General features: G+C 33.5%; 1 protein-coding gene across 1 annotated transcript in view; it reads left to right on the forward strand.

Moving 5' to 3' along the window:
• Positions 1 to 2,087: 2,087 nt before the first annotated feature.
• The window catches only part of LOC144845556 (coiled-coil domain-containing protein 130 homolog), a 35,487-nt gene continuing 10,921 nt past the window's right edge, over positions 2,088 to 26,653 (forward strand). Inside the window, exons 1-4 of the mRNA XM_078702970.1 lie at positions 2,088 to 2,229; positions 14,858 to 15,050; positions 15,151 to 15,354; positions 15,542 to 15,714. Of these exons, the coding sequence (XP_078559096.1) occupies positions 2,227 to 2,229; positions 14,858 to 15,050; positions 15,151 to 15,354; positions 15,542 to 15,714 (573 nt within the window). The 5' untranslated portion in view covers positions 2,088 to 2,226. The remainder of the gene's footprint in view (positions 2,230 to 14,857; positions 15,051 to 15,150; positions 15,355 to 15,541; positions 15,715 to 26,653) is intronic.

Here is a 26,653-nt window from a genome sequence, read left to right on the forward strand (position 1 = left end):
TTCATCTTTACAGTAAATTTCAATATGCTATAGCTTGTCAGAATAAAAAGTGATACTCCTGATGGAAGCTGTTGAATTGTAGATACAAATTCATGTAAACATTTTGCCAATCGGATGTTGTGACGTCGTCATATGGCCAGTTAAATAAATAGTTTTTGCGTCATAGTTCATCACATTTAAAAGAGCGTGCATCTCGATTCTATGTATCAGAATTTCTTCAACATTTTAATATGTTGTTGCTAAAACAATTATCTTCCGAAACTGTTCTTCATATTTAATTTTGATGACGTTATCATGTTAAAAATTTGAATAAAAGGTGGGTCAAATCATTTCAACTACGCTACACTGTATGTAGATATATACACTATTATACTGTATACTATAATTAGGCACAAAAATAGACAGAGTTTAGCACCAACGTGATGAGTTCAAATCTAGTTCAAATTAGAACCAACGGAGACAAAAGCCTTAACCAACACATGTTATTTGGCTATGTAATAATAGAAAATGTGTTTTTCAGTCCAATTTCTTTGTGATGGCCAAATTCTGTCATTCTACAATTCTTTACCATATTCTCTGTGTCACAGTCAGGTTGTAGAGAGGTAATAATGAGTTCATTTAAACTGCTAGTCCAACCAAATTCAGTCAGAAAATGGCTGATTCCTTGTATTTTAAAAATAGATATTGAGTGAAATCTTGTCAATGTTTTTTATCAGTTAGAACAGCTAAAAGAAGGGGCTGACCTACAAAAAGAACAGGATGCATCATTACTTGCCAACACATACAATGCAGAAGACAGTCCCAGATTTCGAAAGAATGTCACAAATGAATGACGTCCCAAACTACCTGCAAAAAGGGGCAAAGTTAATAAAGGATTTGAAAGAGATGATGTGATTGAGGATGAAAAAAAACAAAAAACACAGAGAAAGAATTCACCAAAGAAATTAAATGTGCAAGAAAAGTAAGTTCATTTTTTTTCTAGATTAACTGTCGGCCATCTTTATTTTATGTCAAATTTAGACCATTTACGGTAGTCCACTTTGTACTATTTATATGTGGCACATGCAAGAGAAATCAGACATAAGTTGGAATTTTCAAAGTTGAGATTTTCACAAATACTGAAACTTTATAATCCAAGATTTAAAATGCTTGTTTGAGAAAAATGCTTTTAAAGTTAAGTAGCAGGAAATGACAAATACAAACAGGGCGTTTAAGTTAACGCCTTAGTAAAAGGGTATTCTAATTGTTTTATTTCAATGAACACAAAATGTTAAAATTTATTTATTTATTTGTCTCAAAATGGAAAAACACTAAGGTAATGTAAATAAATACTGTTTCAGCTATTATTGTCTGTAAACATTTTAAAAATGTAATTTCTCAGCCTTTTATTGTTTTTGGCTGTCTCTACAAATCAACACATGCAACTTATGTCTAATTTCGCTTGCATGTGCCACATAATGCTCAACATTTTTAGGGGTAATAATCAAACAGTATAACTCGACTAAATAAAAACTCCATATTTAACATTCTCCTTCTATTTTTTTCTTCATTCATTTTGTTTTTATTAAAAATGCACTCGCACTAAAATGATATTAGATTGTATGGATGTGCTTTACGTCTTATAGATTATTCCAAGATTTCTGTAATAGTTTTTCCAGCCATTTTAGTCATAAAGCACGTGCGATGTAGTAGTAGACAGCGTGAGTTGCTGTAGTAAAATGTTTGAATAGCCTTAGTTTTACAGCCGTCTAATAAACGTCACGTGATATTCGATTTTGTCGATAGGTGGCGATATAATATATGTGTAGTGTGTGGTGTGTACTGCATGGCGATTGGTGTGTACTGCATGACGATTGGTGTGTACTGCATGACGATTGGTGTGTACTGCATGACGATTGGTGTGTACTGCATGACGATTGGTGTGTACTGCATGACGATTGGTGTGTACTGCATGACGATTGGTGTGTACTGCATGACGATTGGTGTGTACTGCATGACGATTGGTGTGTACTGCATGATGTTTGGTGTGTACTGCATGACGATTGGTGTGTACTGCATGACCATTGGTGTATACTGCATGATAAATGTGAACTGAAGGCAGAGGAGGCGTTCCATACCACCTAGCATAACATTTAATTTCCATCGCTGCTGCTGGTTGGCCACACCAACTGCGACTAGGCCTAGGCCTAATCATACGTTTTCAGTGTCTTAAATTGATCCATCAAAATGGTGAGTATTGACAAAATATATTTATTGGTAAAGTGTAATTGGATCTAATGATTCCTAATTTATTATATTAATTATTAGCCTAGCCTAAAAAGACGAATAGGCTAGGCATAGGCTATTACTATTAATAATTAGTAGGCCTACTAGCCTAGTACGGATGCTAGTCAAGTCGCCCCATCGCAAAGTCGCCCCATACAAAGTCGCCCCTTACACAGTCGCCCCATCGCAAAGTCGCCCCAAAACAAAGTCGCCCCGACACAGTCGCCCCATCGCAAAGTCGCCCCAACGCAAAGTCGCCCCAACGCAAAGTCGCCCCATCGCAAAGTCGCCCCATCACAAAGTCGCCCTATCGCAAAGTCGCCCCAAAACGTTAAAAAATAGTTTACAAGTGCGTAAAATGTCGCAATGATACACAAAATAACACGGAACGTGTATGCATAAAAGGGGAAGTCCCGCCATGTAGTCTCAGGTTACACGATCGTCACGCACCCCGATCATCAGAGAGGAAACCCCGACTAATCACTCCGCGGTCGCACTAACGTGCTAGCTTACCAGAGGGAAACCCCCGTAATTACTCCGCCGTTGTCGCACTACAACGCATCATCTGAAGATGGGGAAACCCCGCCGGAGTTTTACGATGATATCAGTCGCGTTCGAAATCGGTCGCGTTTAATTTTGGTCGCGATAAAATGATGTTATACTATCTAGATTATTTTTACTTTGGTCGATGAATATTTATTATTATTAGGCCTATACAGTCGGAAAGCCGCGTTGGTAACGCATCACTGATTTCATTCATTGTGAGGGCGCGCTTCGTGGAAAATGTTGGAATTTTTGCTATTTTAGTACACTTAGAAAATGGTATAATTTTGATATTAAATGAAATCAATAAACGTATTTCAATAGTTGAACTACAAGCGTAAATAATGATAAAAACTGTGATCTAAATTCCACAGATTTTTTGTTTCAAGAAATATCATTATTTTATGTATAAACTTTTTTACTTTAATTTTTTTTTAAATGATGGTAAAAAATCATTAAATTTTATATTTTCTAGATAAGGTTTCAAAGCGAATTTAAAATCCTTTCAAGATAAACTATTAAGCTATCTATTAAAATAAAAATCTAATTTTAAGCTTTCTTGGGATGCAACTCCCACTAATCAAACCAAACCTACTACAGTTCTGTTCTGTTTCGATCGAAAAATCGCCATTTTGAAACTTTGTTTACGTTTTACGAAGCTGGTACGAATCGTCCCGGACCGAATCGTGTCTGTGTTCAATACGGTTTTCATGCAGGCGTATTACGTCATAGGCCTAAGATTTCAATTTGCTCACCGATTATTGTTCTATTTGGTTTCTGAGCTAGGAAAGGCTACCTACTATAATTACTTACTTGATTTCTAGCCTAGCTAGGCCTAAAAATAGTATTTTCTAGGCCTAGCTAGGCTGAGTAATTCTGATATAATACTATATTAGATAGGTAGGCCTATCCTAGTGAGTGTTAATAATAGTAGCTGGGTATTCTATAGTCTAGGCTGGTGGTAGGTCTATCCCAGCTCTGCTCATATACCAAGCAAGAAGAAGCCTGAAGAAGCCTGAAGGAGAAACTAGGCCCAGAACAAATAAAAAACTGTTAAAAAAACAATAAATGGAAAAATAAAAATAAATAACCCATTTCAATTTATATATGGGGAATGTTTTATAAAATCGGGCATGTTTGTTTCAGAGACTCAAACGTGTATTTTTATATGGTCATGTTTTAAAAAAAGATAATTATGGGCCCAGCTGAAACCAAGATATAAAAATATAAGTCCATCATTTACTTGTATATAAATATTACTTTATTAGATACAACTTGCATTTCACACAAGCAACCAATTTTTTTTTTACGTATACAGAATGTGAAAAAGCAGTTTTTAATACAAATATCTTTCAAACAATACTGATATAAATAGTAAATACTACTACTACTGTATATATTATTTAAATAGCACCTTGTTCATCAAACATAACAAACTAGCTAGGCCTTAGCCTATATCATATTAACTTACGTGAGTCTTACGGTTGTACTGATTTTATGATTGTTTTATATGTTTATATTGTATGTATCTGTGTGACTCTGGTTAATAAAGTAAATCAATCAATCAATTGCAACTTAATTTATATCTTATCATTGACTGATCTGAAACGCTTCTAAAACTTGAATGCGCATGAATGTATATGTTATATTATTATTAGCGAATAAAATGAAAAACTACCAGCTGCAGCAATGATATTGAAATCGAGAAAACCATTACAGCTTCCACCGTCCAACCTCATATTGAAGAACGAGACAGAAAATCGTCGAGTCTTGATACCAACAAAAAACCTAAAATGAAAATGAATAGCTGAAATGTAATGAATGAAACTATTTAAATAATTGTCACTATGATATGAACAAAACATTGCATCGTTATACAGTATAATTATTCAACAACCTGAAAACATTTTCAGATATAGGCCTACCATGAAAAAGCAGCAAATACAAAATTTCCTTATGTCTGTTTATTGTAATAATTATTAATATTATAAATAAATTGTACCCCTCAGTTGTCAATAATTTTACTATAAATAAATATTTAACTATATAGAATAGGTAGGCCTATACCTGTATCAGGCTGCGATTTGCTTAATTATCTTTTTAAAACTTCCCAATGCATCTTCAATATAGAGTAGGATTGTAACGATACTTTAATAATACTAAATTGTAACTAAAGTATTTAAATTATTAACAGAACATGTTACTAGGCCTAGGCCGATATAATACGACAACGATCCACCAGGTCGTGCATATACTCACCTACAACAACCACAATCAACACACCATGCACCACACACGACGGAACTAGTGCCGCGAGACGTAACAATATATGACATGAGGACCTTTTTTAAAATGTTCGCTATAGGAAGCTTAAATAGGGTTTCAAGCCAATTTTAACGTAAAACAGACTATTGATACTTACTCTATCCATATACGTCGGTTTTTTGGTAATTCACTGTATGGGATGCAAATCCCACTAATGGAAAATTTGTAAACAAACACCTGTTAGAAAACTTCAGTTTTGACGGACGCACACGAACTTTGGAAAGAAATTGTCGCTGACAACAAATCCAACAAATTATTCAGAAAATTAGGTGACCTGCGACATCTTAAACATATAAGGAACTGATCTTACCATATATGGTTAATTTTTCGCCTACTAATGTTTATTAAACAGCTATTAAATGACGTATACTTTATGCTAATGTTTTCGCGCGAAACGTTGATGCTTCTGTGCCGAGAGAGGGCTTCTAAAATTTATGACGTCATGCGAAGTCGAAAATTCAGCGATAACGGTCATATTTCCCAACGCGGCTCTCCGACTATATATTAATAATTGATTTTTGTTTTTATTTTACAGGTCAGTATGATGAGAAAGATGTGTGCCTTAAAAAATGACAATTTGTAAACATAGTTTAAGATTATAGTATTATCCAGCATAATGTAATGTCATTTAACAGTACATAATTATTTAAATGTGAAATATTTTATAGGAAACGTAGGCTGCGTCTGTGTCTTTTATTTTATATGCAACAAATTACGTAAAACAATTTATTTATAAACATTCAGTTTACTATTATATACATAGTATTACAATGAACATTGATTGTAAGCCTTGAAAGGCAATCCCATCATTATATCCATTATAAAATTGCATCATATCACCACTATATGTCGTAAATGATGACGTGCGTGTGTGTATTCGTCGTACGTCCGTGTACGTATTACTCCGTGTCTCTGTCTTGTTTAATTTAAAATTAAATAAACACCCGATATGAGGATATTTATTAGGCATGATAATTAGAATGTTCTATAACCAAAAGGGTTGAAAAGAATTTCTTCAGTAAAATGATCATTGTGCTGTTGAATAAAAGGCGACTCGCCATCTGAAACTCTGAAACCAATCGGAGCTGCGCCTTCTGGTATCTGTTTCCTCACAGCTGCTACGTCTTTCTGCTGACCGTCGGGGATTCCCCTTTTTAAAAAACACGCACACGATACTGTACGATGGTTTTTCCATGGTCAATATGTAGCGTTTTAAATTTTACTAAAATACCTGCATGTAAAACAATCATATCGGCGATGAAATTTTTTTTTTTTTCTTCATTTTGAAAAGTCATAAAATTAAGACACATAACTTGTCAATAAATGCAAAATGATCAAGTAGCCTATAACACTCATTGTCTTACAACACTGTTATTGTTTTAACTACTGTAAATCTATACGAAGGCCTACTACACATTTATACATTTATTATATTATCCTAAAAATTGAGCTGGTATCCACGCGTAGGTTGAAGAAAGATTCGTAATTGTGGCTCTGGTAACTAATTTTAAAATCATATTAAATTAACATTTTCGAAACTATAAATCAGGGATAATCTTTTTAGAACTTTCAAACAAGGGAGTATTTTTTTAATGATTTAGTAAAAGCACATCACTCCATTAAAACCTGTAAAATAAAAATTAAAACACAAATTATGTATATAATAGGATAAACATTATAATGTATGCGACATTTAGCGCGACCAAAGTAACAACGCAATCGATATCAAACGCAACCGATATGATTAAAACAGCGTACTACTAGCGGCGGCGCTTCATAATCATACAGAAATAAAACCGTGGGCGACTTTGCGATGGGGCGACTTTGCGATGGGGCGACTTTGCGATGGGGCGACTTTGCGTTGGGGCGACTTTGTAATGGGGCGACTTTGCGATGGGGCGACTGTGCAGGGGCGACTTTGTTTTGGGGCGACTTTGCGATGGGGCGACTTTGTATTGGGCGACTTTGTATGAGGCGACTTTGCGATGGGGCGACTTGACTGGATCCCCCTAGTACTACTACTAGCCTAGCCTACTACTACTTTTCTACGGTAACGGGACGATTCGGCCCGGGACTATTCGGCCCGGGACGATTCGACCCTGAGACGATTCGGCACACATTGATCGGCTTTGATATGCATTTTATAAGCATAAAATAAGCTTTTTCCCCAAACTTTATTTTCAGAGAGACTATGGGGTAGGCCTAGTACTACTCTACTGGCTGTAGGGATAAAGATGCAATAATAAAGCAAACATTTTGATAACATTGTCGAAAATGATCAATTTTTAGTCACGCGAACGATGTAAACAAGTTACGCCCTCTGTTGGCCGCTTGGCGAATGCACGAAATAAACAAGGTTTTCGAAGTAATAAATTGAATATAAAATTACGTTTTTTTAGTAATTTATTATATAATTATATCAACATTGTCAATATCAATAAAATACGGATTGTTAAAGACCTTTAAAAACTTGATAAATACCCAAAAAAATGAAAATGAATTTGGTCTAAAGTGAGACGTTTCGGCCCACAAAGTGGGATGTTTCGGCCCAAAAGTGGGCCAAATCGTCCCACCAAAAGCGGGCCGAATAGTCCCAGGCCGAATCGTCTCAGGGCCGAATTGTCCTGGAACCCTTTTCTACTCTACCACCGCCAGTACAAGAGGGCCAGGCTAGGTCTAGTTCGGCCTAGGGCCGGGTATATGTACTAGATCTCGGCAGGTTACAAATAACTATTGAAATTAAATATAATAAGAACAAATAATCATATAACAGTTGCATTTATTTTAATAATAACAGTATAAAATAAAATTAATTAAGCAAACATGTAGCCTTATCTCTCACCCACTTTGCTATATTTTTAACCTGTCTACAGTATGTCTAAAGGAGTGTTTCCAAACAAATTAAAACTTGCAAAAGTAACCCCCATCTATAAATCTGGAGTCAAGTCTAATGTTAGCAATTATCGTCCTATCTCCATTCTGTCAATTTTCTCCAAAATGTTTGAACGCATCATTTATGATCGGACATACAAATTTATTTTAAAACACAATATTCTTTCTTACCATCAATATGGCTTTCGAAAAGGATATGATACTTCAATGGCTCTTTTACAACTTACTAATAGTATTGTGGATGCATTTGAAAAAAACCATTTTGCTATTGGAACATTCATTGATCTATCAAAAGCTTTTGATACTATCAATCATAACATTCTCTTATCTAAACTATTCATTTATGGAATCCGTGGACCTGCACATGATCTATTTAAAAGTTATCTGTCAAATAGATTTCAATGTACTAAATATAGCAATGTTACCTCTCATTTTACACCAATATCATGTGGAGTCCCCCAAGGTTCACTGCTTGGCCCACTTTTATTTTCTTTATATATAAATGACATTTGTTCATCCTCTAAATTATTTTCTTTCTGCCTCTATGCTGACGATACTACCCTCCTTTATACCAATCCAAATATTCAGTCACTTTTTGCGGTTGTCAACCAGGAACTGACTAAAGTGTGTGAATATTTCCGAGCAAACAAACTTTCCGTTAACGTTAAGAAATGCTGTTCTATTTTGTTTCGAAACACTCGCAAACCTGTAAATCTTGATGATTGATAGACATATTAAAATTAATGAACATATTGTTCCACTTGTTAAAAATACGAAATTTCTTGGTGTTACCATTGATTTAGGTCTCACTTGGAAGCAACATATTAAAGAAATTGAAAATAAAATATCCAAAAATTATTGGTATCATTTTTAGACTGTCTTCTTTTCTTCCCAAAAACATTCTTCATACAATACATTGTATTGTACTCATATTTTACCATATTTAAACTATTGCAATGTAGTTTGGTGCAACACGTATGAGTCCAACACTAGCAGATTATTTATCAAACAGAAGAAAGTAGTTTGAATAATATCAGGTGCACCACCACTAGCTCACTCAGATCCCTTATTTTCCTCCCTAAACCTTTTAAAGTTGAAAGACCTTAACTATCATCAACAGTGTACTTTTCTCTACTCATCGATTAACTCCCTAAACCCACCTCAATTTACAAATTTATTCCAACCAAACGCATCTTTTCACAGTTATAGAACTCGAACTGTACAGGATATGCATATCCCTCTTCATAAAAAAACATCATTTCAATATAACATAAGATTTAGTGGACCTAAACTATGGAATAAACTACCTTCAAATATTAAAGATACTGTATCTAAGAAAAGCTTTTCATTTAAACTTAAAAGATATATCACATCCAAGTATTAATTTTTATTATATTACATTTTATGATAATAATTATAATGATGAGTAACAAGAAGACGAACAATTCTTAGTTTATACCAAAATTATTTTTTTAGTTATTTTTCTTATTTAGTTTAACCCATGTAATGTAAATTTATATATTGTTATTTCTTTATTTTCTTTATTTTTTTTTTCTTTTTCCGTGTTGTTTAAATCTAGTCTTTGTTTGGGCATGTCTGTCACAAGCTTTTTGCTTTTTTGAACATGCCTTCTTCAATCATATTACCTTTCTTTACACCATTTTGTATACTGTTTTTATTTGAAGAAAATAAATGTTACTTTGAAATGTTACTTTTACTTTGAATTATCAATTATATTTTTTAATAATAATATTAAATAATGATAATATTCGCTTTAAGCTTGAAAATATTAATTAACTGACAACAAAAATAATGGTAATAAATAGATAATAACATTAACTCCAATGCCCATCATATTATAGGTTAAGTATTGTTCGATCTGTAAGATTACCTTGGTTTTACTATTTCATTTTACTTGTATAATTCGTTTCTTATTTAAGACTTAAATGTTATTTTTGATACTTTTCTTTCTGTTTTTACATTGCCTTGTAAATGTGTGCCGCATACAGTACAAAAGCGTTCAATAAAATTTATCTTATCTACAGGGGAATTCGTTATTTACATGTCTATTTTAAAAGCATCACAAAATATTTTTTAGTAGAGTTGTTAGTATTTATATAAGTAGTAATTACAGTGAATTATCAAATAACTATTTATAATTAACAAACAATAATAAAAAATGTGTTTTTTATTTACGCCGTGGCTGATACAGTACCGTATCCTATTCCTAACTTCCGTTTGCTAAAGGTACGGTAAAATTGCATTACGTCAATTATAATTCCTTTACTTCAAATTTGGCTATCAACATATCGGATTATAATACTACTAGCTGTATGTTGTATAATTAAATAAATATTTGAGATTGAGTGCATGTTTTAAACGCTTTATGTACTGCTACCAACCACATGAACTTGCTCTATTACTAGGCCTACAGCATCGACGTTGTCGCCCGTTATTATACTTCTTGATTCAACATTGCTACAGTAGGTCTGGCCCCGGGGCTGAGTCACAGAATCAGCGCACACATCCATGCAGCCTGACGCCGCCGATAGGCATTCTCTACTACAGACGCCGCGCGATATGAAAAAAATCCAAAGTCCTTCTACGATGACGTCGCACACGTACCAGAACCCCATTGGCTGAATGATTATGACTTAATGCAATTTTACCTTATCTTTAGCAAATGGAAGTTAGGATACGGTACCGTATCTTTAGCCACGGCGTTTTATTTATGTACCAAACCTTGGCATGTGTGTGCCAAACTGCCAAACCTCCCAAGCGAGCCCTGAAATTGTGCTTGAGGGATTACGCAATCGATCATCATGAAATAGCAGGCCTAGCCATGGCCGTCCAGATGTGAAATAAATGAGTATAAATATTAAAAAACAGCAATATTAACTTTATTTTACCAACAATTATATTTTGAATGAAATTTAATAAACAACATTATTGCAAACAATTTCATTTAATTAGTTATTTCCGATAGGTGCCGAAGTCTCTGGCACATATCATTAATTATCAACCAAAAATCTTAACACCCCTGATAAACCCTATATTTCATTCGTTTGAAAATGGAATATTCTGAAATGTTGCTACAATACACAATAGGAGCCTATAGTATTATGAGATAAACATTATTTTACACATAAAAGCAGAAAATGAAAAACAAAACTGTTTTTCTCAAAATGTTGTTTTCATATAATATCGCACAGTTTTATAATAGACGATCCTCCAGTCTGTTGTTAATTTTCTTTTCTTATGTTGTCCACCAATCAGCGTTTCAATTTTTGTCAGAAAAAACAGGTCAAGTATTATATGTATGAAATGCCACATGTGCCAAAATATTGATCTTTTACTATATTATTAATATCTATAATAATAACGTAATATTGAGAATTTTTTTTTTTTTTTGGGTGTCTCTGTTTTAGAAAAATCTACATATATGATATGTTGTCCACCAATCAGCGTTTCAATTTTTGTCAGAAAAAACAGGTCAAGTATTATATGTATGAAATGCCACATGTGCCAAAATATTGATCTTTTACTATATTATTAATATCTATAATAATAACGTAATATTGAGAATTTTTTTTTTTTTTTGGGTGTCTCTGTTTTAGAAAAATCTACATATATGACCTAATGTTGAAAAGTTTTTGTTGGGGTCTATGGAATTATTAACAGGGTTTCATTTGTTATTTTAATATTATAAATTAAGCCTGTTTTTTAATTATCATTATTAGTAGCAACTCATCAATAATTAGTACTTTTGTTAGGCTTTTTGTGTACAATATCTGTTTTTATCCACTTTTTTTTCTTTTTTCTTTTGTTTTAACTCCTCTATAATGGTAAAAACAATTTAATTCATTACTGATTTATGGTTAATCAATCAATAAATCAATTCAATACCAGGGGCGCAATCAGCGATGAAATCAAGGGCGGGGTCACCAATAATTGACTCCCCTGAGCCACCAAGGGACCCCTGGGAAATCTGAGTTCCAGGGAAATCTAGATCATTTGAATCAGTTTACAACACGGACAAATATGACAATGTTGACACTAATACTTATGTTTTTCTCTGTTCTTACGGTGTTGCGTTTTAAATCAAACTGCCTGTAGCGATATTTGCCGCACTGTTGCATCGATACATCGTTTCAATGTACAATGTTTCTATTTTGATAAAATTCGGCCAAATTTACTAATTTGCATAAGTGACACAGATTTTTTTTTGGTAATCTTAATGAAATTAAAGGATTTTGATTTGCATATGGCTAGAACAGCAATATTTAACCTTGCAGTTCTTTTAACGGCGAGCCAAGGACAATAGATGCGGTATCATGGGGTAAAATACTCACTGCTAATTTACACCGAGAGAGCATTGACCATCATCTTTAAAAGTTTACATGATAAGTCCTAGTATGTTAATAACGTTGATTTATGAGAGAGTAGGAAAAAACACAGAGAAATATCTCTTTGAAACGAGAAAATCGAGACTAAAAAAGTTGTGCATGCTCACTCACCCACTGCTAGTTTACCACTTATTTTGAACATTAAAGGTCACTTCATTTTTTAAATTGAAAGAATGGATTGACACAGTCATTGCATCGGACCTTGTGCAATGTGTTTTGCATGCAGTATTTTATTTATGTATTATAAAAAATGGAAAAAGGGGGGCCCTTGGCACTCCCCAGCCTTGTGATGCTCGCATAGCCCCCACGTCGGGTAATTTATCCCCCACGTCAGGAAGATCCTGGCCCCACAGCTTTATCTAGTATACAGTACATAGTATACTGTATACATACTATATACAGTGTAGCATACAGTAAGTGAAATTATGGGACCCTCCTTTTATTCATTTTTTAACATAACATCATCAAAATAAAACAGATAGCAATAGCTGGAGATAGCAATTTCGAAAGAAAATTATTTGAGCATCAACATATTACTGTACATGTTGAAGAAATTTGGATGTAGAATATAGATGCGCGCTCTTTTAAATGTGTTAAACAATGATGCAACAGCGACATTTTTTATTCAACTGGCCATGTGATGACGTCACAACATCCAAAAGGCAAAATTTGAATTCATATCAACAATTCAACCGCTTTCAGAACACATTTTAATAACTTGTATTACATTTCATTCGGAGGAGCTGTAATAACAGATTGAAATTTATAAATAAAGATGAAAATAAGTGTTTGTTACAATTTGTTGACATGATGTCATTATCAAAATTTAAATGGTTTTTACTCATGCGAACGATAATTGATTGAGCAAACAAATATTAAATCTTGGGGAAATTAATGTACGGATTGCAAGATATTTTTTTCATTCATGTGGCCATATGATGTCGTCACAACATCCCATAGGTAAAAATTTTACATTAATTCATATCTAAAACATATCTGCTTGCATAATAAGTTTATAAAAAATAGGGGTCATCATTTATGAACTATAATAGATTCAATATAAGTATGATTTTTTTTTCAACTAAAATGTGCGCACATTGTCTAATTCAGCGTGTTCGTATAACATGAAATGGGTTCAATTTTTTTTAATGACTGGGAAAGACTACAGAAATATAATTTAATTGAAAAAACAAGATTTTTACATTCCGTGTACAAAAAATGCACGTGCGTGGGAATTTTTTATATGTGTAAAATTTCATGAATCATTGAAAGTTGATTGGAAATTAATTTTGCGAATTTTAAAGTTTTAAATGCATGTGTATGCGTAACTTTGTGTAAAACACAGAAAGTTCACCCTTGATATGAATTAAAATTTTACCAAGTGATAATAGAAAATGGCTGTTAAGTGTTTATTCTATGATCAATCATTTCAATCAATTCATTAAATTGTGTGTAAGTCATGTTGCACAATTCTGACGTCATTAAAAATAGGAATGCACAACTTCACGTAAATGTTGACAAAGCTAAGAAATATTACGTTTGCACATTTTAGATATACACAACCAACAAAAAAGGGACAGAAAGAAAAAATACTACAGAAAAAAAATTATGATAAAATAACGAGGAGTTATCAAGTTGGAATTTATTCTGACTTGTTAAGCCTCCACTGATTGTGAGGGTGTTTGTTGTATGAGAGAATGTACTGTATCTGGTGTGTGAAAATCTGTGAAAATACTATATATGGCTCTGTGGTCTAGTGGTATGATACTCGCCCTGTAAGCGAGAGGTTGCAGGTTCGAATCCCGCCAGAGACATTTTTTTATACAACTTAAAAATATGGAACTTTTGCCAATGAGATATGCTCGACGCGATTATGAGATCATGTTCCGAATATAAGCACTGTTTCTATAATTTACAGTATGATTTATATATAATTTACACAGTGCAACACAATTGATTTGCATACACAATATTATTTTAAAAACCGTTGCGAATTAAATTTGGAATTTATTCTGACTTGTTAAGCCTCCACTGATTGTGAGGGCGTTTGTTGTATGAGAGAATATATCTGGTGGGTGAAAATCTGTGAAAATACCATATATGGCTCTGTGGTCTAGTGGTATGCAGGTTCGAATCCCGCCAGAGACATTTTTTCATACAACTAAAAAATACGGAACTTTCGCCAATGAGCTATGCTCGACGCGATTATGAGATCATGTTCCGAATATGAGCACTGTTTCTATAATTTACAGTATGATTTATATAACTAATTAAGACATACAAACAATTACAAATAAGTAGAGGTTCTTTCCAGTTCCGAGCATCATACATCATTCTCCTACTGTAGGTAGGCCTGATAGATTGCTGATTAATCTATCATCATCTGAACTTTAATTAATAATATTTGTTTATATATTAATTCACAGGGGGAACGCAAAGGAGTAAACAAGTATTATCCTCCGGATTTTGATCCACAAAAGCACCAGAGCCTTGATAAGTATCATAACACTCATCCATTACGGGAGCGTGCTAAGAAGATACACCTTGGTATTCTGGTCATTCGATATGAAATGCCATATAATGTCTGGTGTGAAGGCTGTGGTAAACATATTGGAATGGGTGTGTACAGTTTTATTTAAGCATGTCTCGTGAAAATGGGTAACTTCATATTGATTGAGATATATTATTATTAGAAGAATAAAAAAAATTGTGTTTATAGGAGTTCGATATAATGCAGAGAAGAAGAAGGTTGGTAATTATTACACCACACCCATCTACCAATTCAAGATGAAATGTCATTTATGCGATAACTATCTGGTGATGGAGACTGACCCAAAAAACTGTGAATACAAGTGCATTAGTGGTGTGCGAAGGAAGAATCAGAAATGGGATATGGAGGAAAATGAACAAATTGTACCAGAGGGTGAGTATGCTTTACATTTATTTCCATTATAAGAAAAGTTGGTTCCATTAGGAGTACAGTTGAAAACATTTTAATGTTTTGTAAATCTTTTTTTTTATGGTTTAATGTGGTACACTTCTAGATTATTATTATACTATAAATTATTAATTGGTAAGTTTTTTAATGAATACAAACATTGCTCAAACAGACAAGGAAGAATTAAAGAAGAGAGCAGCAGATGCCATGAGCAATCTTGAACATGGTGTAAATGATAAGAAGAAGTCATCATTAGCGATGCCGACATTAGGACAACTGGCAGAAGCACAGTCAGGCTGGCATGATGACTACCAACAGAACGCGATGCTTCGTCAGATATTTAGAGTAAGTGAATTTCTTACAGAAATAAAACTAAGAAAACAATTGTAATGTATATCATATTAACATTTTATTTCTACATTAAAGAGAGAAATCTTTAATTACTCAATCTTTCATTGAAGCTTTGAAAATGTCAATAGATTCAATAAAAGGAAATGATAAACCACAATGATGATGAGTTATGTATAAATTGAAAAAAAAGAGTTATGCAGCGAGCAAACAGTCTAGTTATTGATATTGGAATCCTTCCTTTACCCACAGTACTCACTGTACTGCAGAAAAAGAAACTCTTCCCTTTATCAAAGTTAAAATAAAGTTTCATTCACCACAAATGATGGTGGAAACTCTTTCTTTATAAGGCAGTAAAAACATGTTTCAGATACTTGTCACCGGAAAAGATTTTTTAGAGCATTATGTTTGGATTATGTAGGAGTAGGTTGATTATTTAGCACATTAAGTGTTACATGATGGGATCAGGTTTATTTATTATTATTTATTCTTTATACTGGGTAGTCAAAGACTGTTCTCCCAGAGGGCCCAGTGTATAGTAATATGATTACATAGTACTATGATTACATAATCCAAATGGCATACGGTTATATTCAAATAATCTGAAAGGAGTAGTGAAACTGGTGATGATAACCAGAAATTAAATCAATTGTGGTGAACTGGCGATAATCAACACACAACCTCAATGAACCATCTGGCTTATGGACAAGAACAATTGGTGAGGCAAACGGACTGGTACTCTGGAATAACGGCATTCTTCAGCAACTTAATATGCTCTCGTACTTATTCCAATTGGGATGGTGGTATGCGTCGATATGGTTGTTTGATTGGAGTGTCATCGAAAAGTTGGATATGGTGTTTTACTTTATCTGTATGGCCAAGATCTTCATAATTTTCAGCGAATATATTTGCATGCTTCAACAGAAAAGCTTTAGCTCATTCTTCGTCATTGGTTAGCCCAGTGTGCTGGTTAAAAACTTGTTCTTTACAGCTTGTTTCTAAAGATTGAAAGTATACACTGATTTTGTCTATAAACACACTCCCATTGTCAACCATAACAACAGATTGAACTTTGGTGGTGTTGGTTTATGACATATCACCTTATCAGTTAGGTGGAACATGGAGATGGGTGGAATGACTACTCTTTTGTGTGTCAAGTTGTAATAGACCTTGAATGGCTTGAGGCAGATTGACTAGTCGTTTGGTGAAATTAAGTTGCTTCTTCATGTCAGATGTAAAGTGTTTGATGACATTCATTCCCAATAACATTGGACACCTGGTTGATGTCTTCACTATACCACAGTTTGAAATAACTATATTCCCTAGGTATTTAACTGCAAGCGTGAAGTTTTCCAAAGTTTCAATGCTGCTTTATGACTATCCTCTGCAAATGACTCCACACAATCTCTGGGAACCAGAAAAATTGCTTTTTCCAAAACTACTCACCAATAATCATTTAATCTGGCTAGAAACATACTATGGTTTTGGAAAATGAATAAAACAATGACAAAAATTAAAATATCCATTGCCATAGCAACCGTTGCTATGTATTTTTTTAACATTACAGATTTTACACAGAATTGTTCCATAAAAACATTGGACACCTGGTTGATGTCTTCACTATACCACAGTTTGAAATAACTATATTCCCTAGGTATTTAACTGCAAGCGTGAAGTTTTCCAAAGTTTCAATGCTGCTTTATGACTATCCTCTGCAAATGACTCCACACAATCTCTGGGAACCAGAAAAATTGCTTTTCTCCAAAACTACTCACCAATAATCATTTAAACTGGCTAGAAACATACTATGGTTTTGGAAAATGAATAAAACAATGACAAAAATTTAAATATCCATTGCCATAGCAACTGTTGCTATGCATTTTTTTAACATTACAGATTTTACACAGAATTGTTCCATAAAAAGCACAAAAGTTTTTTTTTCAAATAATATAAATGTATAATTAATATATTAAATATGTCTTTTTCTTAGCAATTTTTGAATTTAAACTATCTACTAGCATTGTTAAGTCTGCCGACATTTCCGCTTGGGCTGCTACGTAAATCTCTTTTACTAGTTTCTTCCAGTCTGATCTTTCATTGGCTAGTTCTTTAAGTTGTTTCATGTCTTTCTTGGTTTTCAATTGTCCGGGATACTTAATGTCTGTATTATGCTTATAAAGGGTGAGTAGGTCGTTTGGTAAAAAAAATGTTTTCCCTGCTCTGACATAAATTTAGTTATCAATATTCGGGTGGGACTCGAACCCATGTCCTTTAGATCACTAGCCTGGTGTTATAGACCATCAAGCTTGTGCTGGTAATAGAATCGCATCCAAGGATGCAGTGGGTACTTCACCAAAAGCCCGTACTAATAAGTACATTTGGTTGGAGCCCACCAGAGATTATTCTTCAATGTACATTATATATAGGTCAGAGGTACATGAATGCTAGACTATTGATCTAGAAGTTGTGAACTTAAAATTATCCTACATAAAATGTCATCGAAAAAATTTATATATATTTTTTCATGCTGCTGCTCTAGCCCGCTACGTCACAAGAGATGACTTATTTATAAGCTGAAAGCAAGCAGCAGTTATAGTACTAGAGGCTGACATTTTTGCTAATTTTCAAACTCAACTATAATTTATAGGTCCCAGCTGCTGAACCCAAAGAACGTCTGGGAAAAGAGAGTCTTTGAGGGCTCACGGTTGAACGATTTTGGATTCTTGCCCTTTGATTGGTTGACGCGAATCAACAGATTGTGGAAGAACCACCACACACATTGTCTCTAGAGGGTATTCAGTTGCATGCCTAAAACAGTTCTAGGCGAGATGAAGTGACCCCCAGACTTGACCTTAGCAATAAAATAAACTAAAGTGACAGAAATTGAGTCTGTGTTTCATATCAAAGTTATTCAAAATTATTTTGTAACAAAAAAATAATATTTATTCACGTATAAAAAGAGAAAAGAAACGTTTAATTATAACTCAAAAACCATTGTCTGACAGACAATTTAAGTATTTTTTGCTTTAAATTACATTTTTTCAGGTAAAATAACTATTATGTGACAATAAAATGACACATTCAAAAACAAATTTGAAATAAACAATATTTTTCAGAGGGACAATATATCTTTAAAACTGTTACGTCAATAAGCGAGCAGCGTTTTTTGTAAGAAATATTTCTTGTTTATTTTTGTGTCTTAAGTATGTGTATGCAAGTTTGGTGCCATGGTTATGTAACCAGCCTTTCAACTAAAAATAGTTTCAGTTGACTAAAAATAGAACAGCAACGGCAAAAACAAACGGGCAAATTTGAAAAGAAGTTTTTTAAAACTACTCGTATCAAAAAACCTGTAAATTAAATCAAATTAAATGCTAATTAGGATTGTTTACAACTCGTCATGGTTGAGAAGGTATTTTCACACAGATCGTGAGGAAGTTTTATGATTATGCATACAGAGTAGCCAAACAAGCGCGTTTCATTATGGGATATGTTTTGATCGAAAACTTTGACTGGAAGTCAAAGTTATTTTTTAAACAAAAAAACGTCTGTATTTCAGTTAAATGATTTTTTTCCCGACAAATTTTTGGTGATAGTTAATAACTATTATGATACTTCAAATTGACCGACCTTTTTTCGAAATCTTTTATTTTTTTGGAATTAGTCAAAGGGACAATACATCTTTAAAATTTAAAAATGCAAACTAGACATGAAACTTGACGAGTTTGGTTATCCGCCGCGCAAGTGGTGAAACATGGACGTTTAACAACGTACCTTTTAACATTAAGGGGATAGGTTGAGGCCAAAAGGAAGCGTTCACGTTGGCATTATGACCTACAGGCCGGACAAGCAACTGACAAACAAACCAGAAAATGTAATAGAAATCACATATCTCCTAACAACGATGAACGGCTCTGATACGAGAAAAATATTGTTTGCCTCCCTCTATCCTGTAAAAATAATGTCTTATTTGGCCTGCTACATTATAGAAATAGGTAGGAAATAAACAATTTGGGCTATTCCATTACAGTCGGTATAAACAGTAAAATCTGTTTACATATTACATACAGTGTAGATTAGTTGAAATTAAGGGAGCCGCCATTTATTCCAAATTTTAACATGGCGGCGGCATCAAAATGAAATACAAAGATAGCAATTTCGGAAGGATATTATCTCAGCAACAACATATTAACGTGCAGAAGAAATTTGAATATGTGAAATATTGATGCGCGCTCTTTTAAATGTAATGAACTATTACGCAAAAAAATGAAAATACGACTTTTTTTAGTTAACTGGCTATATGATGACGTCACATCATCAGATTGGCAACATTTTCACATGATTTCGTATCTACAATCCAATAGCTTCCAGAAAACGTTTTAATCGTGATTATCACATTTTATTCTTAAAATTTACTGTACAGATGAAATTAATGCCACACGTAATTTAAATTTTTAGGCATGATGACGTCCAAAAAATTAAAATATTTTTAACTCATGCGAAAGATAGTTGATTGACCTAGACAATATCAAAATCGGGGTGAAAATGGAAAACGGATAAGTGGAGATGCGCTCTATTAAATGTGATGAGCTATGACGAAAGATACAAAAATCCTAAATTTTATATTCGCGTGGCCATACGATGACGTCACAATGTCCGGTTAGCCATATTGATACATGATCCGATATCTACAACTCATCAACTTCCAGAATATGTCATCCACAAAAAGTTGACCGTGCAGTTTAGAAACTACGACTGTTTAAAAAAAGGCATAATTTTGACGAATTTATGAACTTTTTCATCAAAAACACGCGCAAATTGACCAATTCGACGTGCTCGTATGACATAACCTTAAATCCAAATTGTTTAAAAGTTGGTAAAATTACTAGAAGAGGCTGGAAAAACATAAATCACGCAAAAAATATATGTTTTCAATGCTACGTGCGCACCGCACACGTAAAAATTTGCGCACGCGTGGGAACGACATGAAACGCGTAGAAAGTTGATTAGAAAATAATTGTGCGCATTTTGAAATTTTAAATGCACATGCGCGCGTAACTTTGTGTAAAACACGCAATTTTTTTTCCACAGAAAGTTAGCGCATAATATAAATTAAACTTTTGCTAAGTTTCAATTAAAATTGTTATATGGTTTTAAATCTATAAATACGCGAAATTCATAAAATCGCGCGTAAGTCACGTTGCGCATTTCTGACGTCATTCACAATAGGAGGTGCACAACTTCACGTGAATGCCCATATGTTGACAAAGTTATGAAATGTTATGTTTACACGTTTTTGAGATACGCGAGACACAAAAATAGAGGAGAAATGCTCGTGCGCGCGTAACGTCTCGTAAAACATGCCATTTTTAATCCACAAAAAGTTTGCCCTTGATATGACTTAAATTTTCACAAAGTGTCAAAACAAATTTATGCTTGGTTTTTAGTCTATGATCAATCATAAAAAATCATAAAATCGCACGTAAGTCACGTTGCGCAACTCTGACGTCATTCAAAAATAGGAGGTGCACAACTTCACGTAAATGCCCATATGTTGACAAAGTTATGAAATGTTATGTTTACAAGTTTTTGAGATACGTGAGACACAAAAATGAGGGAGAAAGAAATAAGAAACTAGACATGAAACTCGTCACTTTGACGAGTTAGTTATCCGCACCACAAACGCCACGTGCACGTCATACGTTGGAATATTGCACACAGAAAAAGATTATGGCATTATGACCTGAACTGAAGAATATGATATGTTTTTATTGCTGAATTCTGTTATTTTGTGTCATATCGTATACACAGTATAATCTGTATACATAGTATAGAATATGTGAAATTACGGGACTCGCTATTTATTCCAATTTTTAACAATAAACATGTTAACGGATTCAAAATGAAATGCAAAGGTAGCAATTTTGGAAGGAAATTATCTCAACAACAAAATATTAACGTGTAGAAGAAATTTGAATACGTGAAATATTGATGCGTGCTCTTTTAAATGTAATGAACTATGACGCAAAAGATGAAAATACGACTTTTTAAAGTCAAGTGGCCATATGATGACGTCACAATATCCGATTGGCAAAATGTTCACATGAATTCGTATCTGCAATCCAATAGCATCCAGAAAATGTTTTAATCGTGATTATCACATTTTATTCTTACTAGCTATTACAGATTAAAATTTACTGTAAAGATGAAATTAATGACCCACGTAATTTAAATTTTTAGGCATGATGACGTCATAAAAATTAAAATATTTTTATCTCATGCAAAAAATAGTTGATTGACCTAGACAATATTAAAATCTCGGAGAAAAAAGAATACAGATAAGCGTGATGCGCTACATTGAATGTGATGAGCAATAACGAAAGAGACAAAAATCCTATACTTTATATTCGGGTGGCCATACGATGACGTCACAATGTTTTTTTAGCCTTATTGATGCATGATCCGATATCTACAACTCATCAACTTCTAGATTTTGTAATAAAAATAAACAGTTCACGGTTTACTTTAGAAACTATGACTGTTTTAAAAAAGACATTATTTTGACGATTTTTTAAGCTTTTTCATTAAAAACGCGCGCGAATTGTCTAATTCGACGTGTTCGTATACTGGTACTGGTACTGGTTCAAATAACCGTCTCACAGAGACATCTGGTAGCCATTGACTTAAAGTTGGCATTTGGATGTGTTACTTTTAAATGTAGGCGTATTGTATGGCGTTATTTAAAGTGGAAAAGGTCTAGATCGTTTTCAAAATTACTAGGAAAGGCTTGAAAAATATAATTCAAGAGAAAAAACATGATTTTCATACTCCGTGCGCACCTTACGCGTAAAATTTTTCGCGCGCGTGGGAATTTTTGACATGCTCAAATGTCATGATCAGCGTAGAAAGTTGATTAGAAATTAATTTTGCGCATTTTAAAATTTTAAATGCGCGTGCGCGCGTAACTTCTTGTGAAACATGCCATTTTTAATCCGTAGAAAGTTTGACCTTGATATGATTTAAATTTTCACCAAGTATCAAAAAAAAATTTACGTTTGGTTTTTAATCTATGAGCAATCATAACAAATCATGAAATCGTGCGTAAGTCACGTTGCGCAACTCTGACGTCTTTCAAAAATAGGAGGTGACCAACTTCAGGTAAATGTCCACATGTTGTCAAAGTTATGAAATGTTATGTTTACACATTTTAGAGAAACGCGCTGCACAAAAATAGCGAGAAAGAAAGAAGAATAATACAGAAAAACTAGATTTGAACTCGTCACTTTGACGAGTTCGGGTTATCCGCGCAAACGCAACATGCACATACTTAACCATATGAACCTCGACAATTATTATGTCATCCTATGACATTAAATAAATATGTTTACAGTGCTGAATTGTACCTATTATGTAGCATACATCATATTACAGTATTTTACAGAATAAACTGTATGTTATATACAGTGTAGCATAGACAAAATTACGAGACCCATCTTTTAAATCCAATTATTAACACGATGACGTCATCAAATTGACATATAAAGATAACAATTTTAGAAGATAATTATCTAAATAATTACATTAAAACAAATTTGAAGAATTTTGGGCACGTAAAAGTGAGATGCGCTCTATTTAATGTGATGAGCAATAACGAAAGAGTAAAAAATCCTATATTTTACATTCGTGTGGCCATACGATGACGTCATAAAATCCGAGGGGTAAAGATTCTGCATGAATTCATATCTAAAACATATCTGCTTACATATTAAATTAAAAAAATTGGGGGTCATGGATGATCCGGAGGAGCTATAATAGATTAAAAATAGGCATAATTTTAACAATATGTTGTCACTTTTGAAACTAAAACGTGCGCAAATGGTCTAAATCAACGTGTTCGTATGACGTCATTTTAATTTGAAATGATAGGAAAGACTGTAAAATCTTCATTCAAGAGAAAAACACATGATTTTCATGCTCCGTGCGCACCTTACGCGTAATTTTTTTCGGGCGCGTGGGAATTTTTGACATGCTCAAAATGTCATGATCAGCTTGATTAGAAATTAATTTTGCGCATTTTGAAATTTTAAATGTCAATACAAAATGACTTTTGGTTTATAATCTATGATCAATCATTGAAATTCATAAAATCGTGCGTAACTTACGCTGCGCGACTCTAACGTCATATAACGAAGTTTCTTGCACATCTACAGCTACAGGTCAATCTTTTGACAAAGTTATACAATCTTATGTTGACAAGGATGATAGATATGCGTGCAACAAAATTCCGGGAAAGAAAGAAGAACAAAAAGATATTTACAATCACAAGGGTTATCCGCAACTTCTAAGTTGCGGATAACCAAAAAAATATTGATCCCATACAATAACAAGGAGTTATCCGCCAAGTGCGGATAACTAATTAGTTTAGAATCTATGATTGTTTAAAAAAGGGCTTAATTTTGACGAATTTTTGAACTTTTTCATTAAAAATAAACGCAAATTGTACAATTTGACGTGCTCGTATGACGTAATTTTAAGTCGAAATTGTTTTAAAATTGGTAAAATTACTATAAAAGGCTGGAAAAACATAATCCAATCGGAAAAAAAAATTGTTAGCGCTACGTGCGCACCACACGCATAAAATTGTTCGCGCGCATGGGAATTTTTGACATGCTCAAAATGTCATGATCAGCGTAGAAAGTTGATTAGAAATTAATTTTGCGCTTTTTGAATTTTAAATACGCGTGCGCATGTAACTTTGTGTAAAACATGCAATTTTTAGTGCACAAAAAGTTAGCGCATGATATAAATTAAACTTTTGTTTTCAATTTAAATTGTTATATGGTTTTCAATCTATGTTAAATACGCGAAATTCATAAAATCGCACGTAAGTCAAGTTGCACATTTCTGACGTCATTCACAATAGGAGGTGCACAACTTCATGTGAATGCCCATATGTTGACAAAGTTATGAAATGTTATGTTTACATGTTTTTGAGATACGCGAGACACAAAAATAGAGAAGAAATGCGCGTGCGCGCGTAACGTCTTGTAAAACATGCTATTTTTAATCCACAAAAAGTTTGCCCTTGATATGACTTAAATTTTCACAAAGTCTCAAAACAAATTTATGCTTGGTTTTTAGTCTATGATCAATCATAAAAAATCATAAAATCGCACGTAAGTCACGTTGCGCAACTCTGACGTCATTCAAAAATAGGAGGTGCACAACTTCACATAAATGCCCACATGTTGTCAAAGTTACGAAATGTTATGTTTACACATGTTAGAGAAATGCTCTACACAAAAATGGAAGGAAAGAAATAAGAATAATACAGAAAAAAAAAAAAAATGATGATCCCATACAATCACAAGGAGTTATCCGCCAAGTGCGGATAACTAAAAAAAGTAACAGGACGATTACGAGGAGTTATCCGCTGAATGCGGATAACTAATAATACAGAAAAAAAAGAAGATGATTTCATACAGTTACAAGGAGTAATCCGCTGAATGCGGATAACTAATAAAAAGTTGATGTTGATGATGATTTCGTACAATCACAAAAGGTTATCAGCAACTTCGTTTCGGATAACCAAAAATCAATTTCTAATCAACTTTCTACGCGTTTCATGGCATTTTAAGCATGTCAAAAATTCCCACGTGCGCGCAATTTTTTACGCTTGCGTGCGCACTTAGCGCAAAAACACCTTTTTTTTGCTTGATTTTTGTTTTTCCAGCCTTTTCTAGTAATTTTACCAACTTTTAAACAATTTTGACTTAAAATCATGTCATACGAACTCGTAGAATTGGACAATTCGCGCGCGTTTTTGATAAAAAAGTTCAAAAATTCGTAAAAATTATGCCTTTTTTAAAAAAGTCATAGATTCTAAACTACGTGGTGAAATTTTTTTAAATTACAGATTCTGGAAGTTGACAAGTTGTAGATATTGAATAATGAATCGATATGGCTAACCGGACATTGTGACGTCATCGTATGGCCACTCGAATATAAAATATAGGATTTTTGTCTCTTTCGTCATAGCTCATCACATTTAATAGAGCGCATCTCCAATTATCCGTATTCTATTGCCCTCCATTTTTTTATATTGTCTAGGTCAATCAATTATCTTTCACATGAGTCACCATTTTAAAAATTTTTATGACGTTATCATGTGCAAAAGCGTCAATAACTTTGGTCACTTATTTTCATCTATTTTGCACTGTATGTAGTACGTATACAGTATATAGTGTATACTGTATATATACTTAGACGTGACACAAAATAGAGAGCACACTAAAATTGTTTCAATGGCATAATCGTTTTTCTGTGCGCAATATTCTAACGTATGACGTGCACGTGGCCTTTGCGCTGCGGATAACCTAACTCGTCCGTAGTGACGAGTTCAAATCTAGTTACTTTTAAAATATTATTAAAATAATTACTATAAGGTGTTTGCTTATTACCCAAACATTAGAACAGGATTGAACGACAGGATTTTCACCCGATGGCCTAAATGTATTTACCAAAAAGTGTGGCCATTTTCATGGTTTTAAAAAATTTGCTAAAGAATTTGCAATTTTTCGCGAAAGAAACGACGACCTTTTGCGAAAGCAAATTTGACCTTAGCATGTGCAGTTATGAAATATGATTGATATGGTAAATTCAGAAAATGGCGTCCTGATGATGTCGCGGTTGAGTGATCACGCAAAAAAGCTTATCATGGCTAAGTTTTACTATGATAAAGATAATGTAAAAACTTTTTAGATAATTGGTACACAAAAGAAATAAAGAGAAGAAAAGTAATAAGATTTTGTAAAATAACAATAGGTGATCTTTTAAGGTCCCTAACTGTTACCAAAAAAACACAAGCAATAAACATAACCTCAATCTAATTTTTCCATTAGCATTAAAACCTACACATAGTCTAAACACCTTGTCA

Source organism: Antedon bifida, chromosome 6, assembly GCF_963402885.1.
Source record: "Antedon bifida chromosome 6, ecAntBifi1.1, whole genome shotgun sequence".
NCBI lineage: Eukaryota > Metazoa > Echinodermata > Crinoidea > Comatulida > Antedonidae > Antedon > Antedon bifida.